At 32.1% G+C, this 17,622-nt stretch overlaps 1 protein-coding gene across 4 annotated transcripts in view; it reads left to right on the top strand.

The window, feature by feature from the left end:
• LOC147079175 (EGFR adapter protein-like) overlaps positions 1–14,871 on the top strand; it is a 325,930-nt gene extending 311,059 nt beyond the window's left edge. For 3 of the 4 annotated variants that reach the window (XM_085953998.1, XM_085954007.1, XM_085954016.1), the window contains 6 exons: positions 6,997–7,106; positions 7,423–7,635; positions 8,553–8,816; positions 9,273–9,420; positions 11,936–12,103; positions 13,934–14,319. In XM_085953998.1, coding sequence (XP_085810124.1) covers positions 6,997–7,106; positions 7,423–7,635; positions 8,553–8,816; positions 9,273–9,420; positions 11,936–12,103; positions 13,934–14,143 — 1,113 coding nt within the window. In that variant the 3' untranslated portion in view covers positions 14,144–14,319. Of the gene's footprint in view, positions 1–6,996; positions 7,107–7,422; positions 7,636–8,552; positions 8,817–9,272; positions 9,421–11,935; positions 12,104–13,933 lie in introns of all 4 variants that reach the window. The other variant, XM_085953990.1, reaches the window with a different exon arrangement.
• The last annotated feature ends 2,751 nt before the right edge of the window (positions 14,872–17,622 follow it).

Raw genomic sequence — 17,622 nt, forward strand, 5'->3', positions numbered from 1 at the left:
TGGAACCGTTTTATTGATATAATATATTATATATAATTTAATATAAACGTATATAATGATTGAACAAACGGCTACTCAAGCTTTTAACGCGTGTCGTTGGTCTAGGTAAGGGTAGCGGCTTCTACCAGTACTTCGTTCTTATGCATCCCGAGGAATAATTATAAAAAAATAGTTGACGATTGAATGTTAACACATTGCATCTTTCGTCTTCACCCATTGATTGATTGAATGATTGGTATTGATACGAGCCATTTACAGAAAGAGTAATAATTTGCCAATGCCTGAATAATTCTTTACTTACAAATTTTACTTCTTCACAACCTTTATAATATATGCTATTTAGTAGGTAAGTAGTTAGGTAAGCAGTAAATACGTAACTACATTTTATGTAAATTATATAGTACAGTCAGTGTGCACGGTGCCTGAAGATGTCGTTAGCCAAAATCCGGGTCTATAAAAACTAATTAAATAGATAAGAACAAAACTTAAATCAATTTGAATTTAACACAATATCAGATGGTCTCGCTAAATAAGGTGACCTGATTTTATTTCCATTGACGTCAAAGTTAGAAAAGTATTATATTATTATACCTAAGTTTTAAAAAATCTCAGTTATAAATGAATAAATCCAACACTGATCTGATCGTTGAATTTAATTGAACATGTCTGAAATCATCGCCAACCCTATACCTACGATGAAAATCGCGTGCCACCATCCAGTTTGGGCTATTTCCATCTGACGTTGTATATTTTTATGTCCGCAATCGTAAAGCGAGTGATAGCCGCCATACAGCTAAACGGCCTTTGCTTTATTTCGTGAAGCGGCCTTACTCGAAGCCTAATCTTATCTAATGAAGAAAGTTTCCAACGATAACTTTATTTGCAGTGCTTGACCATTGGTCATTTTTTTCTGTCCTATAAAACAATAATTGATATTATTATAGGTATTATTTTTTTAGATAGTATCTACTACATAACTATTTTGTTTTATCTACATACATACTCGTACGTATATAGGTATTATATTGGGCACACATTTGAAAAATCTTACAAAAACCTCTCTTGAACCTAATTGGTTTATAATAATATGTACCTATACAACTTTTGGTTGCTTGGAAATTCTTGCAGATATTTTGTAATTAGTATATTATTATCTAAAGTTTTCATATTATTGATTCACCGGAATGGTGCCGGAACTGCTAAACATTTAGTTTAGGTTTCTTCTTTAGATATATTTTCGTTTGGTACCTTTTAGGGAGTTCTTTACTGGACTTAAACACAATAATCGATGCATACAAATGAATAGTAGGATGAAAAGAATAATCCACTGGCGTACTTATTTCATTTAATTAACTAAGTATAAACAAGAATTATTTAATATTCAAAGGGGGACATCAAATGTGTAATCTAACTTACTAGTCTGTGGTGAAGGGGCGTGGATAATATACAATTAGTATTTAGTATTGACAATGGGTAAATCGAAGAGATTCGTTAATCAGTCCGCGGTTATTAATATTATTGTCTGCGCTTGTAGAATAATTCCTATCATCTTAGTATTTTGAACAACTCCTTGTGACTTAACTTACTTTTCGCCCACTAAATGCTAAGTTCATTAATTAAAATAGGTATTATTTTTAATGAAACTATTTTTTTGAATAAGTCACAAGACTTAAAAATTATGCATTCTAATGCACGCTAAGGATGTCTTAATGTTGGTAAAATATGTTAGCCGGAATCCAATGGATGCGGGTTCAAGTCCCGCTCCGTACAAATATTTTCAGACTTTTTTCCAAATTATGTACAAAAACATTATTTATTTGCAACCCAAAGAGTCATTGAGGATAAAATGAATTAATGAATTAGTCAAAACGAACATGTGTGTAGAAAAGTAAACAAAACCGCAGGGCTGATGACGCTGACCATTCTGATGGCTGGACAGAGTATAAAAGAACCTCCTCACCCCCATGTCAAGGGCAAAGAGATGGTGGAAAGCCATGTAGCAGGGGGGTGTAGTGCCATTAATAACAATAATAATAATAATAATGAAGAGCGTTAGTTTAACATTGTTCGCAAAAACGCATTACCTTCTTATAATACTGGTAACTGTGTTTATATTAAAATACCTAGTCTCTCAGTTAAAAGTAAGTTAACCATCATAACTTTCCATCTGTTCTACACAAAACCTCGTAGTTTCCCCTCGAGAGTGCAACCTATATCACTCCCAAAACGTCAGGATATATTTTGCTCCCCAAATGAACACCGTGGAAAACTTCTAAAGAATATGAAAATTACACCGAATATCCGCGCCCAAAGCCTAAAATCCCTTGTACTTTTCCCGCGTTTCTCCACGGCCTCTGCAATAAATAAGGGTGTGGATTTTTTCAGTTTAGGACCTACTTACACGTATGCTCATGTCGTTGTGAATTTGTTAATATCGCACACGTGTTTTGGCCTAATTTTATTCATTTTTACTACCCACCGATCATTACTAGGTTTCATTGCATGTTTAGTATATTCGTGACAATTGGGGGGGGTCTCAGAATAATCATCTATCGAATCATATTAAAATACACATTAGTCAAATGAAAAATTAAGTAGGTATTGGCCGACTACTTTAAGGCCACGCGCACCGATAATCGCTTGTCGCAAAAATAATACCTAGTTAACCATCCTACCAGTGGTTATTAAGGGAGATACCAAAGGCACCTAGCGGAAAAATACGAAACTTGCAATTTGAGTCATTTTTTTGATAATTTACAATTTCAACTGTATTAATTTAGTAAATATGTATCAGAAAATATTAAAAAAAATATTTTTTTGTTTTAAGTCAAAGATAAACTTTCAATTATTGTAAAAAAATGTGAATTTGTTACATATTTACGTACACAGTTACGTTATTATTACATTATATTTTATGGTCATATTTATTTATTTTTCCCCGTAAAGATTTTTGACTAATTCATAGTTTTAATATGTTTTATATTTATTTTTAAAAACATCGATTTTTATAAAAATATAAAAGTGTACCTATAACTTGAAATCCTTTTTATTTATATCAAATCGAGCTTAAATATTGGGACCATACCTAAATATATTGTTTAGTTTGCTGTGCCTAGATACCGATATATTTTTAATTTACTGTAAAACTTCGTTTTTCAATCGGGTTTCTACCTTTTTCCGTTTGATAAATAAATCTAATAAATATCCACCACATATTCAGATTTATGCAATTTCTACGTGCATACTATATTAATCAGTGTTACCGTTACAGAGTTGATTATAAGGAATCTCTATACGTGTCGTAAAGGTGACAAAGGTAGGTATAATATGTTCCAAAGTATATTAAATTAAATTTGTAATCAGGTATGTGATGAATCTACGTGCGTGACATACAAATATACTTCAGTAGGTATCAGATATAAACCAGATTCAAATAAACCCAACGAGAGTGAGTTTTGTATTAAAGTTGTTAGATTAAGTTACAGTGATGCTGGATCGATTAACATTAATAAATTACTGTGTGAATGATACTATTTTATTTAATAGTTTTATTTTAGATGCTATTACCTGTTATAAGCATATTGTGTAAAATAAATGTAAATTGATTTAATTATCATAGTCTGGAAAAAGATATTCACTGTTTTACTTAGCCCAGTGAAATTCGAAATGGGAGGGAGGAGATTAGAATTTTAAAAAACAGCGACCCTTTATTTAGCTGATTTAGCATTACACAACTACTGGTCGACGGTGACTTTCTCTTTATTGACTGTTGTGCACTAGTGCAGCTAGGATACAGCACCCTCCTAAGCCGTTGAAAATTTCTGTTTTCAATTATTTTTTTGCTATCTCAATATTTCATGATTTAATATGTTGAAACTGGCTCCCATTTACCATTTTCGCTGAGATGCGAATTCAATTATATGACGTTAATTTTCAGTCCATATGAAGGAAATCGGACTTTTCCATACTCTTGCCATTCATATTTTAAAATAAAGATGAATATACTAATACATAAATCGATATTAAAGACATTGGAAAATTGCTTCTCATTTTTCCAATTCGATATTAAACTTCTGAATAATATATTATTATAACTATTATTCATATATCTCCTTGGGCAATCAATTTCGATTGAGTTTTCGAAATATTGCTCCTCGATTATTTTAACAAATTTCGAAATTGCAAATACGTATTTGAGCTCAAACTTAACTTCAGTGATTACATCAATTATATTTCATCGAAATGGCTTTAATTTAGTTCGAGTTTAATAATTTTGGAGTTCATATTGAAACAATTAAAAAGATATGCTAATAATATTATCCTCTAAATGTGTTTTAACTGGATATGTATATAGGTAAATAGAATCTAGTCCAATTCTATTAAAGTGTTGAAGTATAGATATATACCTAACGTAAAAAAAATATTATGCATTGTAACTTGGTGGGTACATTATAATCTTGTCGAATCACACCGTCAAAAGTAAAGTAGTGACATTTTTCCATCACGTCATTGCGCTAATGAATGAGTTATAATAAATGATAGTAAACTAAAACACGGGTAAGAACCCTAAAGCCATTCGAATGTCGCCCACGGTGGCTGAGTTGGTAGAGCGGTCATCTATGAACATGTAGATCGTGCACATAATGTGCATGTTATTTTGATGATCAACAGTCAGTTTTAATATATCGCAACCAATATTAACTTAAAACTATTTAGTATATATTATTACTAGCCTAAATGCACCGAATATCGTATTCAAAATCGATACATATAAACAATAATATATAGTATAAAGTGTCAAAACAAAACATAATGACGTGGAAACCTTTGCATGGCATTTTCATAATTATTTAAAGTATACTAATAACCTACGTCTAATTCTAATATAATTGGTATTATGGAAAGCGAAATTGTCATAAAATATTTGATAGGTAGTACTATAACTTTATTATTGATATATTGTGTAGAATCAATAGCATTGCAGATATTGCCAATATTTTTTCATGAAACCAAAAGCTCGCTATCCATAAGTTATTGAAGACAACACTTTATAGATTGCTTCTAAGCTCTTGATGGATTCAGGGTTTATTCGCCTTATTCTGCGCAGTGGCGAAGAGTGAAAATATTTGTCGATTACTCAACCCGGAATCTCGGCGCCATATGGGTAGAATGGTGTCAGATTCTCTGGCAGTGTAGGCGACTCATTTAGGTGTTGGTATCGTTACTTTCAAATGACACTAACACCGTTCCAAAGTATTTCGTCGTGACCACAATGGCAGAGAGATCTGTCCTTCCTCTACTTACCTAGTAATTAAATTTTAAAAAAAAACTGTTTTGAACTGTGTCAAGACCGCTTTTTAAATCTTCTGACAAATCGATTGCGTCATCTGCGGTTATAGAAAGTCCCGCTTGTTAGGTTCGATTAGTAACCTAACCAGAAGCAATAAGAAAGTAGTACCTAAGTAGGTATGTATATAGCAGTGGCGAGGGGTGGAGGTAGGCTGCTAATGTATGACACAAACAGTGCATACTAAGCTTTGTCAGTCATATTTTTCTGCTTGCATTGAACCAAGAATACAATTTATAGATGGTGCTGGTTAGCCTTCAAAATTCAATTAAACCCTGCCTAAACACCACACCATAATAGTTTAGGTATACTACAGGCGATCCAAAAAAAATAGTGTACTTACATTTTTTTAAGAATAAGTACATATTACAGATGGTGATTGTTTTTTTAAATTTAAATTCCTGCTAAACTAGACCATAGTCACCAATAAACATGGCCCCCACATCCTGAAGCGGGCCCCCAGGCTAGGATCTATGGCGGGCTCCCCTACCTATCGCTAAGGTTAAGGACAGTGTGATTTTCTACAGTAGTGTTCCCCAAAGTGGTTTCCACGGAACCCAAGGGTTCACGGTTCCTGTGTGTTTTTAACGATTTTTAAACAAATCAAATTGATGTATTGAGTTGTCGGCACTCAGCATATTATGAAGCACCGATCGCGACCTCTTTTTATGGTAACCAAGTGACATGCAACCCTTCGCCATATTGGATAAAAAGCCATTTTGTTGGTCAGGAAAAACACTTAAATTAATCATAAAATAAAATTCTTTAGGTAAATTATAATTATTTAAGGGGGATCATATTATTATATGATAAGATTTTTTTTTTTAAGTCAAAGATAAACTTACAATTGTAAAAAAAATGTGAATTTGTCACATATTTGGTACATAAGTTACGTTATTATTACATTATTTTTATGGTTACATTTATTATTAAAATTTAGTTTAAGTTTTCAATTTTTCACCGTTTAGATTTTTGACTAATTCATAGTTTTAATGTTTTTATATCTATTTTAGAAAACATCGATTTTAATAAAAAAATATAAATGTGTATAACTTGAAATCCTTTTTATTTTTACAATTGCAAGTTTATCTTTGACTTAAAAAAAAAAAATCTTTTTACTGTTTTCAGATACATAATATATATATTAATTAATACAGTTGAAATTGTAAATGATCAAAAAGAATTCTCAAATTGTAAGCTTCTTATTTTTCCGCTAGGTTCTCTGTTGGCATATAGGATCCCCCTTAATTACCATATCACATCAAATTACATCACACAGCCACTTTTTTTTTAAATGTTAATAATAACTACTAAAGAAAATAGATCCGAAGGCTTTTTTACTGTTAGAGCAAATTTATGGTGTGTTTTTCTCATTTAACTGGTCGACCCGCCACGTCGGGCCCCCAGGCTAGAGCCTTGTAAGCCCCGCCTTTGGACCATGCCCATAAAATATCTAAAATGATGTATGGTTTATTAATGGTGATAATTCTGACATGATGCTCCTTGATTAGCAATTTGCTAAACTATTAAACATCTTATTTTCATACTAAATACTCCGATTCGCTGGCATAGCAATTAGTGGCAGCACGAAATCACACGGTTACTAATTTCATTAATTAATTATTATTTATGTATGTTTATTGTTACAGAAAGAAGTAAACAAGTGTAGCAGCGACTTAGCAAATATGGGGATCAGAGCACCAAATAGTATTCCTGGCCTCAGGCATCACTACCCCCACCACTTTCCAGGGAACCATAGGTAATAGGAAAATCTATATTATTACCTACTGCATAACATGTTGATCCATATAGCATCCATAATGTTATTTATTATCTTATTTATCTTTTAAAAAACAGTCCAACATTGTACAAGTACATTTTTCATAATGATGGGAAATCTGGGTTTTTAGGACTACAATTAAAGTAAATTAAATTAAATTAAATTAAAGAAGTACATTTCTAGCTGCCCAGTGCCACTAGGGTTGGACACGCCTTCTCTACATATAAAATAATGCTAATTAATTAATTTAAGTTTCCTGCCTTTTCAATAATCAAATCAACTATTTGCCTTTCAGCCTGAAAAGTAATCTGAAGGGGGAAGTGAACGAGTCAACGAGCCCGAGCAGTTCGGAAGAGTCCAACTCTCCGACGGAGCTGAACTCGTACAAGAGGCTGGCCGACAAACCGCCGCTCATGAAGAGGCTGGCGCTCGGTCTGTCTGGAGCACTGCTCCTTCAGGCCGCACATACTGACGACAGTATGCCCTTAGTGCCTGATACACCTACCAGGTTAGACATTGTTAATGCAACCGTCAGTATTGTCTCTATTATAGAACAAAATATCAAATATTATAACCAGAAGCTTCAAATATTACGAGATTTTCAAACCAAAAAAACAGTGACATCTATCACAGATGAGATTAGGTAGATATAGTTTTTTTTTTTTTAATATTTTTAAAAACTAGGTTAGTAGTAAAATATATTTGATAATTATTATTATCTATTATCATAATTAAAGTAAAGTAGGTTGGTACCTAGTAAAATAGATTATATTATATTTATTCTTATCTGTGGTCACAATTATATTGAATTACTTTTAAAGTATTTTTTAACCTTTTATCAATGGATAATTGAAGGCATCATCATTATGTATCTATGTATTTTTTTCTGACTTTTGCATGGTGTAAGTTGGAACTTTGCCATTTTAGCATAAATATGTGTGACGTTGATAACTTCAAGTATACTCCTAGTAGTACTTATACGCATACAACCAATCGGGAGCATCAAAATATGCTTGATTGGCGATGCCGATTGTGAGAGCAATAGTCCCCACCAACCAAATTTCTTCCTACATCGATATTTTCCACATATAACTGTGAATACTCAAACAGCAGTTAGACGCTGTTGTATATGTTCACAAGATGGTGTCTATTTCACTTAGTCAGTATTCTTTATTTTCTCAATACTCTATTACTACTAATATTTTTACATATTGTTACATGTTGTGAATGTCCTCAATTTATTAATAATAATTTATGACGTCCTTAAAAAATTAATGAATTGATATTTGTAATGTGATGTTTGTCTCATAGATGGCAGAAATTTATTTGTGTGTTTCTAAGAGACGTACATAGATGGCCAGCAATGGGTTAGAATATTCACTATTTCATTACACGCCGCAAATAATTATGTTATTTTTATTTCAGTCCATTACATAAACCTCCACATTCAGTGAACGGAGGATATGTGAATGAAGCGATATCCGACCCGGATATTAAGTCGGCAATGAAGGACGCAGCAAGGAATAATACCAATATGAATGATGACAACATGCAGAAGAGCACGATACCTGTGAAACATATCCATATAGACAATGTTAATATTAATAATGCAATGTCCTGTGTAGAAAAAACAATGTCATCCAACTTCGAAGTTGATTTGTTGAAGATTAATAATAATAAAAGAAATAGGTAAGAAAACAAACTCATTTCATTATGTTTTTATGATAAAATTATTAAATGAAAAGCACATTGTAGCAGCGATGAATGCAATCTAAATACAATATAGACAACGTGATATGAAGCTCAGAACCATGTGAATGATGGTATGAATATAATATGATGCACTCTGAAATAGGTGGAATGAAGTATAGTGAAGCAATTGTAGCAATTATTTAAATTGGATTGACTCTTATAACTATACATTCTCAATGCATTATTTTGATAAAATAAAGTATTTTGGAGATTATTGTAATCTATTATTCCAAGCTGGCGACTTACAAAGAAAAAATCCATCTTGCCACCTCTACTAAACTGTTCAAATATACCAAATTTCATGATGATATTGTGAAAATTATTGTTGGGAAACAAAGTTTCTTTTTAAAATATAAATTATAAAGCGTAACATGTTATTCTTTCTTGTTCTAGAATATTGAGGATTCCTAGTTCTAGCAGTTCTTCGTGTGGTGGAAATGGATCCCCGCCACTTTTACCAGCGAGAAGTGATTCTCTTACGAGTAGAGAAGAAGCTGAACTTAGACTCGCACCTTGGTTTCAAGCTGGAATACCTAGAGAAGTAAGCCTAAACCGGTATTAATAATTTATTACAACGCAAAGAAGAAACAAACCTAAACCCGTAGATACCTAATTATGTTACAAAACTTTTCATGTAATACAATCGTATTTATCCGATATTGGATATGTCAAAAATAAAAAAAAAATTTTTCTAATAATTTACAAATCATGATGATAGTAGTATCAGGGTCGTATGTATGAGATTCCCAAATTCTTTATAAGCTATTTAACCGATTTTCCTTCATATAGCGTATAGCACTGTTGGTTACGTAAGCAATCTGACATCACACGCCATTCAAAATGGCTGCTTCATCTGTCACTTTCAAATGCCAAATGTCAAAGCGCAATATTTCTCATGGAGAGATAAGATGGATATATGTAAAATTACGATAAAATATCTCGATCCGACCGCAAAAATAGGTACCTACCTACTGCTGTATCTGGCATTAAAATATGCAATTGGAAGCATTCTTCAAAATATTATGGTACCTACCTACCTAGTTAATTATTGTAAGATAACTGTAATAAACAAGGCACAACAGCTCTCAAATACACTGGATACATCATTAGTGTCATACGGTGATTGGTATAAATGATAATATTATACAGAGATCATTACAATATATTGTTATCTAAATCCATTTGCATTTCTGTCATTTATTCTTATTCTGTTTTGACATCTCATAATTGAAGTGAAGTTAGTCATAATAATATGTATGTATTCAGTATTGCCACCAAATGGAAATGTTTACTGGCAATACTTAATCCTTTCATAGAGTAGAATTATAAAATAAATGTGATAAAATAACTGATAAATTATTTAAAGTTCATAATAATTATTCATTTATGATTATTAAATTTATATGGTGCCGTTCGCACACTTTCAGACACATTTACATTTTCAAAATTTTGAATTATTGATCAGGGAATAAAATTTTATAAGATTGCCATTATAAGGACACCATGACACATGATGACGTCACAATAAACAACGAATTACGTTTGTACTCATGCATACAAACGTGCAGTATATAGCCTATAAGGTTTTTGGAAATCTCATGCATACGACCCTCAGAGAACTTTTAATTGACAACTTGTTTGTCTGACACAATTTTGTTTGGTTGTAGAGTTCATTTGAGGCGTCTAATTACAAAAAGCGACAAGTGCACAATCCGATATTTGCGGGAAACAACGTTTTTATGTTTCAAGCTTCAATTATTTTTTTTAACGTAAGTTTATTTTTTCCGTTGAATTCTATGTTGAAATTAGAACCAAATGGCAATTTGTTTTATCCGATAAACTCTTAAATGTAATAAATATAGGCAAAATAAAATTGGACGTAGCGCTACTTGTACCTCACTTTTAATTTATTTACCGGATGCTACAGCATGGGACACGCCATTTCCAATATAGAACGTTCCCTTATTGGTTGACTTAAACACATGCGAAATCAACCATGCGACCAAATGTGGACTTATCGCTTTATGGAATTAGACACCTCATTTGGGTTCTTTCTTTATTATTGCACAGACAATATTATTTTGTCTAACCTACCAGCTGAATAATATTGATACCATCAGAATAACTGATTACCATGAAAACAGTATGTAATGAACAGTGACGTCCCTAGACAAAATGCCGCCCCATGTTTTATACTTACAATATTATTTTTTCATCCGTGCTCGAGTAGTTTCTGGTTACCAAGGACGTCGAAGGGCAACGTAAATTAACTAGACATCGCGAACCCAACAAAAAATACAGTCCTGTTAAACCTTTTATGTTAATTAATAATTTTGTTTCTAACCAGTGAGCTGAATTTTTATAAGGAAAGATATTTTCGTTATTAAATACTCAGTATAGGTAGCTATTTCTATATATACCAAATGATTCTCTTCGATTTGCCGCCCTTCGAGTAACTGCCGCCCTCAAGCGACGCTCAATCTGCCTACCTCCACGGGACGTCACTTGTAATGAAGTCTGTACTCTGTGAAACAATTAATATTTCAAAATAAACATAACGTGCCCCACAGTGCACAATCAACAAACATTGGTAGTCAATTTTATTCCTTCAATAATAATTTATGTATTAAAACTTGTCTTTCTAATGTGTACCCTGTACCCTCCCTCCTCTTCAAGGAGTGCTTGGAGACGAGAAACGAAATTACAATACAGATTCATATCCTATCCTGTAAGATCAAAACTGCTTGGTGACTAGTTAAAATGAAGATTACCAACCTATATTATTATTCTGTCTATCTTTGTCATTTACAAAAGGTAACCTTATATACATATTACGATTTATGTATTATTAGAATTTATTCAATACATTATTATAATATTTGATATAAGGAATTTTCTGGACCACATAATTTGATAAATTGCTCAGCACCGCCGACTTCATTGCAACGTTGAAGAACAAAAATATATAACTAGCTACTAATATTATAAATCGTCAACTTTTCTAAATAAGGAATTTCAATCATAAAAGTTAAACATAATATTTTGTTTATTTCCAGATAGCTCTTGAGGTGCTAGGAGGTCAACCAATAGGGGCATTTATGGTCCGAGAGAGTACAACTAAGTCAGGATGTTTTGCATTATCGTTGAGGGTTCCCAGAGACTTTCAGCCCAGCGGAATAGCTCATTATCTTATTTTACATACGAATAAAGGCTATAAAATCAAAGTAAGTAACTTAAATAATACTCAAACTGGTCTCTCTGTTCATCGGCTATGTCAACAAATTTTAAGTAAAAAAATGTTTAAATGGAAAACAAAATTTAGGTAAGTGATTTACTTAATGTGAGTGTCGAGTGTGTTGGAAGTGTCGGAAGCTTCAAATACCTGGGGGTTGGAGCAACATTCAACTCGATGCAGAGTGTCTGGGACTCACGATGGTACTCGGTCAAAACCAAATGGCGCCTATTCGAAACTTGTATTCTGACGGTGCTGCTTTACGGTAGCAAACCATGGCACCTAACGATGGCTCAGAGCAACCGTTTATTGAGCTTCGAGAACCGATGTTTGTTACGAATACTGGGTGTACGGTGGTATGACTTTAGGAGTAAGGAGGAGATAAGAGAACGCATCGGGGGTGAAGACTGGGTGAAGTTGGACCTGACTCGGCCACATGCTGCAAATGCCAGAAGAGAACCTTAATGTGGCTTGCCTGTTCTTCAAACCAACCGGATTCCAGCATCCTGGGAGGCCGCTGACTATCTATAGCAGGGATGGCGAACATATGGCATGCGAGATGATTTTGCATGGCATGCGAATGTTTTATGTTGAAGAGAGAAAAAAATAGATACTGTCATTGATAAATTTTTTTTGAACAAAAAAGTCTTACAAATAAATATAAAGAGGTAGGTAGGTAGGTATATTATATAATATTAAAAAATAATGACGACATAACCGTGAGTGATTTCTTTGGTTTTTTATAATATTTACCAATCGATGCACAAACGTAATCGACGAAATTCATGCATAAATGACTGATCCCTTTATATAAAAAATAGCAGGCAGATACTTTTCAAGAATAAGCATTACATTTAATTTAAACTGCATAGATCGGTCCTTAGGTTTTATGTGACACACATAATATTATCGCACTGACTTCAACAGGCGGCGGGGGAAGCTGCTCCGCATACCTCTCATTTTGACCGATTTACAAATTTAGAATGATTGAGACCACTGTAGCGAGAAAATGCCTCGTCTGATCGGAGCAATTCTGGAGCTAATTTGTGCGTGTAAAAGTCCAACCTAAGTAATACAGTAATACTCAAGAACTCAATATTTATATTTTTTGACCTTTATTGTTACTGCTGTTTTTCCATTTTTTCCTTATGAAAAACTGCTCGGCACGGCAGACAGTCAAAAAATAATACGATCTATAGAGTATATACAGTGGAGCTACGGGTTGCTGGTATGACCTGGAATGACGCAAGAAGACTTGCTAGCGACAGAGATTCTTGAAGGTACCACGCGGTGTCCATATGCTCCAACTAAGGGGCAGATATGGCCGAAGAAGAAATATGGGCTACTGAACCACTGTATAATCTGTTCATGTTTCTTCAATAAAAATATGAAATACAGTGGAATGGAGGAATAAGATATTCGAAGCGATAAGTGATAAGTGATATAAACACTCGGCGAAAACAACCATATTAATTATGCAATATGAATTATTACTCTATCCAACATCTTTTGCACATGAGAAAAAATAGTATATGCACACCTTACATTTTTTATGGTATCACCATGGTTGAATTTGTTTGTTATATAACGAGTTAATAAATAGGGAAAAACAATTTCATATACATACTGATAATAATTGGTATCAAAGTAAAATTATGTAATGATATTATCAGAATAATTGTGTATACATACTGGAACCTAAAGCTTTTTTGTAAAATATTTACATCTGTATATTTGAGAATGAATAGTTATTTTTAGTATAATATTACTTAGATATCGTCCCGAAAATAAACATCTAATTACTGTTTTACGCTTTTTTTAGGGTTTTACAAAAGAATTCACGTCTCTAACGGCTCTCATCACCCACCACAGCGTGATGCCGGAGCTATTGCCTTGTCCGTTGTCTCTCTCAAGGTATAACCCCAGTTTCGCCAAGACGGACTCGAGTAGAGACTTCGAGGACATCGATAATGATCCAGATTACAACACCCTAGCAGACTTTCGCAAAATGATGGCCGATTTAAATGTTTGATTTATTGTCGCACTATATTATAGAATCCGAATTATTCAAACATGTTTATTAGAATGATGGAATATTATTAAAATATTGTACACAATCAATAAATTATTGTTATCCAGTCATTGAGTCATATTGCAGCAGTTTGTCAGTGATAGTAGAAATAGAAACACTGTCATGACAATACTCACAAAAAATACAAACATAATATTATTATACTTCATTACAACTTCTGCCTATTAATTGTAGTGTATATGACGTTTTTATTGACACTGTATAGGTACATATTATATTAATTTGCAGTGTTGAAATTGTGAGATTGAAGTAATCTTTTTCCTCATTTTTAACTGCATTTAATTTCTGATTTCTTTGGATGAAGTATCTGGCAGCTGCTATCAAACTTGGCGCCAATCCTCCAACATAAAATGAATTAAAGAGGAGACGTGTACACAGTTTTTTGACATCCCAAGAACTCTCACATACACAAACACATGCCTTTTACGCAGTGAAATCTTGGTAAAACTATTTACTTAAGATTTTAAAATATACCTACTGCAATGGGCAGGCACATTCAAAATTAAAATTATAAACCAAATTTTGTGAATATTAATATGTCACACTTCAATGACGAGATAATATTGTCGATACCTCCTACGTAAAAGGTCGGAACTGCATTTTTACCTGTTTTGACTTTAATTGCATATTACTAATTAGTTTGAAATGTAATAAAACCATGATATCGGAAAAAAACAAATATTCCTTCAATATCTTATAGGCATAACTAAAAACTACGATTCCAGCATTTAAATTAATACTGTGGTGTCATTAAAATGAATTAAAATTTTACTACTGAAAGTTACCATTTTGCAGTTCCAGCCATATACATAGGAGGTGTCATTGTGTTCAATGTTTTGGTAACATATTTACATATATTCAGTTCCGGTGAGCAACGTAGTTTTGCAATAAAATTCATTTGTTTATTTTTGTTTTTGTTACACTGTGCTTGTGTGAGCTATAGTACATTAAATACCCATCAATTGACAAAATATGTATTAAATTTTATATTGCTAATAGCAGTGTCATCACAAACAAAAAATCAATGCAAACACTCTTTTTTCTCATGCATAATATATTCATGTAATTTTCAGTGTAGTCATTATCATTGCAAATATTATATTATTTTATTAAATTTATAGCAAATACTTCACTGATCTACAAATATTTTAAATCATGAATGCAATTATATTCCTTATGCCATTAGAGGTATGTATCTAGTACCAAAATACAACAAAGCAATCAATTGTATATATACTTAAATTGACACACCTCAGAATATTGAATAAAAAATTTAATTAACTAAATAGATTTTATTAATAATTCAAGTCAAAAATAAACTTAAAATTAAAAAAACCATAGGTACTTTTATAAAATGTGCACCACATACAGTGTTATAAAATCACAGTCAAGATACTATGATGGTTTTAATTAATAAGTTCTCTCGAGGGTACTGAAGAAATAAATTATAAATAATTTTCAAAATGTTTTCAGAAACATATTGGTTTATTAAAACACTTAAAAATGTAAATTAGATGTCAACAAAATGTGCTAAATTGCATGCTTTCTATTCTGATGGCAGATGCCCCTAGCAGGCAAGGTATTCACCCTAAATTTCAAAGTCAGAACCGAAAGGTATCACTTATTGTTCAAAATGTAACATAACATATAAGGACTTACCTACAAAATTAAGTAAGTACGTACTAATAAATAATGGATTTTCTAATTGAAGTTATAGCAGAAGTATTAGTGGAGTATTTGTTTTATAAATGTCATGATATTACACACATTTGTTTGACTTTAAAATGTATAATAATGATCATAATATTTTTTGAAATACATAGATGTCAGGCTATGTCATGTAATATGTGTACCTACAATGCGACTTCTGTACAGTGGCCAACACATCAGGACGCATTATGTAGTATGAATGAACGGAAACAAAAAATGTTATAGGTTTTTTAATTCTATCATTGTCCGTGATGACATGTCGCCGACTGTATAGAAATCGCACACATTATGTTCAAATTTAAATAAAAATGTGTAATTTTAATTACCTTCAGTTCCAATGTAGCATTATATAAGTTATTTATATTATCATGTTGGTATTATCTTGTAATTTATCATTTGCAATATTAGAATAATGAAATAACTATATTGATTTAGGCATTACTTTTTAATATTTTTATAATATTATTAAAAGCATTACTTGGCTGATACTAAATTATTGATTTATGTAGTTTGCCTGTGATAATTAATATTTCTTGTAATTCATTCTAGTTCCATTAAGTACTTGATTACTTATTATAAATTTCTTTATTGTGCCTACACTGTAGCAATATCTTGCAACTGTTTTATGAAAAATGTTTCATTCAGTGCTCGAAATGGAATTTTTCAAACCGAAGCGCTCGATAATTTTCTGAAAATATTAACATATTTATCTGATTTTATGTATATTTTATAAAAATAAGTGTATAAGATTTTGTTATATTGCCTACCTAGCTCAGACGGTGGAATTATTTTTTCCACGAGATTATCTTGGGGATTTCATGAACCGGAGCTGAGCTCCAGTGACAGCTCCAGTGCGCTCTGGTCATTTCAAGCCTTGGTTTAATTGTGAATTTAATTTTATAACAACTAATTATAGCAGGCGAAATAAAATTTTAAACATTCCCTCTGTAGGTCTCAATTTCAGCATAATTATTTATTAAATAGTGATAAATTCCTAAATTACCTACATGATAATCATTACATTACTCTATAATTGAAATTTTCTTTTAATTTCACAAGATGTAATCAAGTAGTTGTACATTCATATCAATACAAATTAAGTTCCACAGTAGAGTAATGTTAGAGTGCCCGTCTCTGAAGCCGTGGGTATGAGTTTTATCCCCGCATAAGGCAAAAGTCAAAAGCTGTTTTCCATTGTGTATTTAATATACATAATATGATCTTCTATTTGATCAGTTAACCTCAGTTTTATGCTATGCTTTTAAATAAATGTACAGTTCAATATAAACTATATTGAACTGTACTTATTGAAAAATTTGGTAGGCTTACTATCTCCAACATTTAATTTTTCTAAAATAATTTTATTTTAGGAAAAGTAATTTTCACAACTTTCTAATGTGAACTAGGAATTTGCCACAACAAATTTTATCTACTCTATATTCCAATGTTGCAAGATATTGCTTGATCATTGTCACAAACCTTCTTTTAATATTATGTTATTATTAAGGATACCATTCCAATATATATTATTACTTAGGTTCATGGCTAACTTCATTAACTTCCTCCGAGTGTCTGGATCTTAAATTTCCAGTGTGACTCATTACATGAAATTTTATTCAAATCCTCTTAGTTAAATCAATTTGAGTAGCTATTTAATACTCAAGACAAGGTCAGTGCTATAAATAAATCAATTTTTAAACAAATTTGCT

This window comes from Rhyacophila brunnea, unplaced genomic scaffold, assembly GCF_057557595.1.
Source record: "Rhyacophila brunnea isolate RB1 unplaced genomic scaffold, BYU_Rbru_1.0 scaffold_10, whole genome shotgun sequence".
NCBI classification, from domain to species: Eukaryota; Metazoa; Arthropoda; class Insecta; order Trichoptera; family Rhyacophilidae; genus Rhyacophila; species Rhyacophila brunnea.